This window comes from Physeter macrocephalus, chromosome 9 (assembly GCF_002837175.3).
Source record: "Physeter macrocephalus isolate SW-GA chromosome 9, ASM283717v5, whole genome shotgun sequence".
NCBI lineage: Eukaryota > Metazoa > Chordata > Mammalia > Artiodactyla > Physeteridae > Physeter > Physeter macrocephalus.
In genome coordinates, this window is record NC_041222.1 from 47576450 (window position 1) to 47583103 (window position 6654).

General features: G+C 39.6%; 1 protein-coding gene across 1 annotated transcript in view; it reads left to right on the forward strand.

Moving 5' to 3' along the window:
- SLC1A1 (solute carrier family 1 member 1) overlaps positions 1-6654 on the forward strand; it is a 70562-nt gene that overhangs the window by 30089 nt on the left and 33819 nt on the right. The window contains exon 2 of the mRNA XM_007118513.2: positions 3755-3895. Within this exon, the coding sequence (XP_007118575.1) occupies positions 3755-3895 (141 nt within the window). The remainder of the gene's footprint in view (positions 1-3754; positions 3896-6654) is intronic.

Below are 6654 nucleotides of genomic sequence, written 5' to 3' on the forward strand. Positions count from 1 at the left end.
ATATTACTCGGCCATAAAAAGAAATGGAATTGAGTTATTTGTAGTGAGGTGGATGGACCTAGAGTCTGTCATACAGAGTGAAGTAAGTCAGAAAGAGAAAAACAAATACTGTATGCTAACATATATATATAGAATCTAAAAAAAAAGAAGTTCTGAAGAACCTAGGGGCAAGACAGGAATAAAGATGCAGATGTAGAGAATGGACTTGAGGACACGGGGAAGGGGAAGGGTAAGCTGGGACGAAGTGAGAGAGTGGCATTGACATATATACACTACCAAATGTAAAACAGATAGCTAGTGGGAAGCAGCTGCAAAGCACAGGGAGATCAGCTTAGTGCTTTGCGACCACCTAGAGGGGTGGGATAGGGAGGGTGGGAGGGAGACGCCAGAGGCAGGAGATATGGGGTATATGTAGTTGTATAGCTGATTCACTTTGTTATAAAGCAGAAACTAACACACCATTGTAAAGCAATTATACTCCAATAAAGATGTCAAAAAAAAAAAAAGAATATATGGGACAGTCTCCATGATAGTTCTTATGTGAGGTGGTAAAACAAGCCTTAATAAATTGAAAATGATTGAAAAAAAAAACACAGAAGACTTTAATCTCTTTTCTGCAAATACCCTAAAACAGGAACACTGCTGTTTTCATAAATCTGAATCAAATGCAGTTCAGCTACTATCCCCAGGTTTAATTTTTATAAGTATTAAAAACACACATGCATCAGAACGAAGACTGGGTAGCACCTGGAAAATGGTGAGGGGAAAGGAGTGGATAGGTTGGTGTAATTAATTATTTATGACTTTTGTCTTTTATTTTGATCTTCAGAATTACTTCATGAACAATAGTTTTTTATAAACTTTGCAGGAAAAAAAATCACCCCATTACCTCCAAAATAGGGCTACTGGACTGGCAGTTGTTTGAGACAACATGGGCATGAAGAGATGACATTCTGTGTATCTTCTCTTTTAAGCTTGTTTTTTGTTGTTGTTTTTTTTGTTTGTTTGTTTGTTTTTGCGGTACGCGGGCCTCCCACTGCTGTGGCCTCTCCTGCCGCGGAGCACAGGCTCCAAACGCGCAGGCTCAGCGGCCACGGCTCACGGGCCCAGCTGCTTCACGGCATGTGGGATCCTCCCAGACCGGGGCACGAACCTGCGTCCCCCGCATCGGCAGGCAGACTCCCAGCCACTGCGCCACCAGGGAAGCCCTAAGCTTAAGTTTTTGAACTTGAAGAAGAAATCTGTAGCTGCGGTCTAAATTGTTTTCCTCCCTAGTTTCTCCCTTCCATTTTACCAATATACTTACTTTTCACATAAAAACTGGAGAAAGCACGGTGAGCTCTCCAGGCACTAATGAGCTTGTTTTATGATCCCATTTTAAAGTCGATCACACCAAGGCTCAGTGATGCTCACAGCATTTTGGGCCACAGAAGGAACCTTTGAAGACATCTAATTCAACCTTTTTGCCCTACCTCCAATCCCACCACTTGACAACAACAACAATCCCACCACTTAAAGTCGTGGGCCAAGTTATGCACCTTGTAAGTGGTGGAACCAGAACTCGAGTCTACTCTTCTAACACCATATTCTTCCCAAGCTGTGTCAGTAGCTGCTTGGGATCTTCCTGCCTGTGTGGGGGAAGGCAGCCAAGAATGAATTCCTGGTAATTAAGGGGGCTACAGAGGTCTACGTAACAATTTTACCTTTGGGCTTACTTGTTGGCCCTGCTGAAGACCTCCACAGAGCTATACCATTCAGGGAGGTTCTTGATCTTCATCTTCCCTAGTTCTGGGAGTGGCCCTACCATGTGCGTCTGATCTGTGCACCCCCAGGCAGGCACTTATTCCCAGCAGCCTTTGGCTATGGAGACCTCTCCATGCCTCTTAATCCAGTCCAAGGTTCTGACTCTGGAAAAGGGTAGGGAAGGACTGTGCCCTGTGAAATCCTGACCTCATCTTGGAACCTGGCAAATCTTCCAGTGATTTTTTTTTCTTATCTTGCATCTCATTTTTCCAAATGTGTTTGAGACCAAGATAAAGCATACCCATTCACAAGCATAACTGCTGGCTGAGGTCATTCACCACCTGCTTGTTGTTGAGAGTCCCAGGATGACACCTCTGGCCCAGGGTGAATCTCCCAACTCCTTTTCCAGGTTTTGGTTGGCATTTATAGTCTCCTTTTCAGTAAAAAAACAAATATCAGAATATAATTTGTGATACTTAACTTCAAGAACAAGCTTGATAGAAAGCTTTCATTTCTAAATATAGTAACCTATTCATTGTGCTTGTCACCTTTGATTGCTTTTAAATGACTCCTTGTGGTGACTCTTTTATGTCTCCCATAAAAACCCATATCCAAGGCTTCCCTGGTGGCGCAGTGGTTAAGAATCCACCTGCTAATGCAGGAAAATAAAAGTAAGCTAAAGATAAGGTTACTACACAAATGTATCTTATGTGGTTCATCTATTTGGTCTACTAGTGGGCATGAGAAGTATACCAGAATTTAAATGAGAACTCTAGTATCGATTATAATTCACATCTCTTTTCATTTGCCCTAGCATTCTTAACTGTACCCAAATAACTCTAAATTTTCACATACTAATTATTTGAATTTGTGAATTAACATATCCAGTGATATCCTCCTTGAATCTTCCTGCCCTCTAGTCATTTTACTCCCAATTGGCATGTCATCCATCAGAGGCTGATGAAGAAAAAAAGATGTGTGAGTCATCCCAACCCATTTTCTTTCTTGGTTAATAAAAGGTAGTAGGGAGTGAGGGTTCCTGGGGATGGTGGGGGGGGGGGGAGGAAGCCAATTAGACGTTATTAGAACCATTTGGAAGAGGATAAAGAAGAAATATTTATTGATAGAATTTGTGATTTTTAGTTGTCAAAGTCATCACAAGTGAAGAAGTTCATATTAACATTAAGGCAAGCTTTCAGAGAATGTATGTTTCTTGATAGGGAACATTTCCTTGCTATATATAAAATAGATAATTAACAATGACCTACCATATAGCACAGGGAACTATACTCAATGTCTTGTAATAATCTATAAGGGAAAAGAATCTGAAAAAGAATATATATATATATGTATAACTGAATTACTGTGCTGTACACCTGAAACTAACACAACATTGTAAATCAACTATACTTCAATTAAAAAAGAGAAGCGTATTACTAAAATTATTATTAAAAGAATATGAGAAAAATACAAACTGATATGTAAACTATAAAATATGTAAAATAGGGCTTCCCTGGTGGCGCAGTGGTTGAGAATCCACCTGCCGATGCAGGGGACACGGGTTCGTGCCCCGGTCTGGGAAGATCCCACATGCCGCGGAGCGTCTGGACCCGTGAGCCAAAATACCTATAGGTAGACAGAATAAAAGTGGTGTGTAAAAACAATAGTTATATTAGGTTGACTAAGATGAACTTTTTTTTCCTTCTCACAGTATTCTTAGATGTTTTGTCATGATCATAAATATAATTGAAGGGGAAGAAAAGAAATGAAAACAAAAGCTTTCACACGAACTATACTTTTTCCAGATTTGCAGAATAACGTGTACTTGTACTCTTTACCTTTTAAAATGTGATTTGTTTTTTAAGTCTAACATTTACAGACTCATGGGAGATCATCAAAATTGGTTTTCTTGCCACTAAAATTTGCACTGGGGGTGGTATTTTTCCATAGAAATTTATACAGAAGAACTCAATGTTGTTCCTTTCTTCTTTCTAATTCTTGTTTTTCTTAGGGATTGCCATAGGCGTTTTGGTTCGAGAATACAGCAAGCTCTCTAACCTGGAGAAATTCTACTTTTCCTTTCCTGGAGAAATTCTAATGAGAATGCTGAAACTCATCGTTTTACCATTAATTATATCCAGCATGATTACAGGTACCTTGAGAAAACTGACATTCTCCATGATTATTTAAGGAGCCATCCCATCACCTGAGTTGTTCTTTTCTTATTATGGAAAAAGTCAAAATGCATTTGATGCATCACACACACACAAACACACACACACAAAACACCCCTCACTTGGAAAGTATATGTTTGCTTGAGTGAAATATTTCATTATTCACAAAGTGGCATTGCTTTGTGGCATTGCTCTGCCTGTAGCACTGTCCACCGCAGCTCAGGTCTTCATTTGACCAGCCGTATAATGTCTTATGAGGAAGGAAAAAAAAAACGGCATATTTGGTCAATGAGATGTCAGCCAGTGTCCTCAGGGAAAATGTGGTTGTCAGTCTTGATCATGTTTTCAAGTAGTTTACTTGTTTGTTTCTCAGCTGCATCGTCCTGCCGCCTACTCAGTCAGCGGCAGCATGCAGAGTCCTCTGTCCCCTCTTCTCACTCACATCCACTCCTCCACAGAACTCAGAACTTGCTACATACTTGCCTTGGAAATTTGCCCAGGGGACCAGCAGTCACATGCTGTGGGAAAGGTTTAATGATGGCTTGGCACCATATTTTAAAAACCTGGTTTTCTTAAATCTGAACTTGTGATGCAGTTGAATTTGGAAATGATTTTTTCCTTATAGATCATTATATTGCAGGGTCTCTTTAAAGAACAAGTGCCTTTATGTAGATTGAGATTAATTTGGCTTACAAAAATGTCATTTGTCTGGGTATGGTAAGCTTCTCTGTGCATTCCATAGTTTCTTGTCCTTATCTTCATTCTGGCAGTAGGTAAAATGTGGCAATCACTAGTGTTGCCAGCTTGAAAATCATGGTTTTATACAACCAGGCAATTAGGGTTCTCGACATGGCCTCTTCTAGAACATTTTTCTCTACTGCCACTAAAGAGACCTAGGACTGATCTATGTAGAGTACTGGACATTGGCTGGGGGAAGGGAGGGTGGTTGTCAGGATCTTCTGCATTCAGCAATGCATTGCTTGAGCTGTGGATTTGGCCATTGACCTTTTGAAGTGCCAAACTCCAATCAGACTAGAGCCCCTTGGGTGTTGGTGTTCTTGGCCTATTACAAACCTAAAGAGAGTATAATTATGTTTTGAAATGACTGGCTTCTTTTAGGCCCTGCAGCCAGAGGGCCAAATCAGCAGACCAGTCATTTGTACCATATAATGTTTGTTTATTTGTAGAAGTGATTGTAAACATTTAAAATTTGGAAGACTTCATGTAAGCATCCAGATTTCTGGCTTCCTCTGAAAAAAAAATAAGATCAGGAAACATTGGATCCATGTTCCCACACACCAGCAGTAGTTTGGAGCTGAGAAACAGCTACTCTGTTTACTTGGAGCAAATGCATTTGAGGATGCCACAGTCCCCACCACTCCCTATTGCCTAATACCTCATCTACTTCACTCGTTTACATTACCTGCCTTCCCCTGTAGACATTGCCATTACAACCCCTTAGAATTTTCTCCATATTGAAGAGTCTTAATCTCTTCTTAGGTTCCTTTGAGAACATGATGAAAACTTTGGACTCTCTCGCAAGAAAAGTGTTCACAGTTGTGCATATATACTGTATTTTACATGCAATTGCACAAAGTTCATAAACTACTTAGTGATTGATACATCTATGGAGGAAGGTATGGAAAGTTGATCCAGATTAGACAGCAAATCCAAAACTCATGCCATAAACCAGGTTTTAGAAGAAAAGGTAATAATACATGTATGCATATACTAGTTGTAGGATGTTTGAAAATATATACTGCTCTTGGTATTCAATAACTAGTGAGATTTTGCATCTGGCTGTTTTGGGTGCTAGCTCAGCCTTGCAAATAATCTAGGAAAATAATTTGCAACCCTCAGCATTCCATTCACATAGCCTAGCTGCTTTTTGAAGGTGTAGTAGCACAGGTCTGGAAATTTCTACAATTTTCCTTCACCAAATCCCCAGCAGTTAAACAGGAGTTAGAAAGCAGAACAACTACCCATCCTTTTGACATAAAGTGATAAAATGATCAAAGATTCAAGGGACATGAACAAAGCAGAATGGAAACGATGATGCTATATTTGTGTTTTAAATTGTCAGATTAAAAGGAAAAAATAATAACAATATGAAGGCAAGGTTATGGGAAAATGGGCTCATTCATTCACTTTCAGGTACTGTATAATTGGAAGAAACTTTCTGGGGGCAGTTTGGAGCATGTTCTGATCTTTCCACGTAGTATTTCTACTTTGATGAATTTACTGCAAAGAAATAACCAGAGATATGTTCAAAGATTTAGGTACAAGGATGTTCATGGTGACATTTTTAAAATAATGGTGATAAATTATAAGCAGTCTAAATGTATGTTATACCCGTAAGTTAGGATTCTATGCAACTATTAAACACTTTGTTTTGGAAACATAGTTAATGAAGGTGGAAATGTTCCTAATACAGTATAAAGTAGAAGGATAAAACAAATTAAACAACACGATATTGTGTACAATCCAAATTTTATTAAAATGTATATACATTTTAAGAGTTGGGATCAAAACCAAATGCCTAACAATGATTAGATCCTGATACTAAGAAAAAGTGATTCACTGAGCTTTCTTTACATTTTCAAGGCAAACACACGTCATTTTTTTTTTTTTTTTTTTGCGGTACGCGGGCCTCTCACTGTTGTGGCCTCTCCCGTTGGGGAGCACAGGCTCCGAACGCGCAGGCTCAGCGGCCATGGCTCACGGGCCCAGCCGCCCC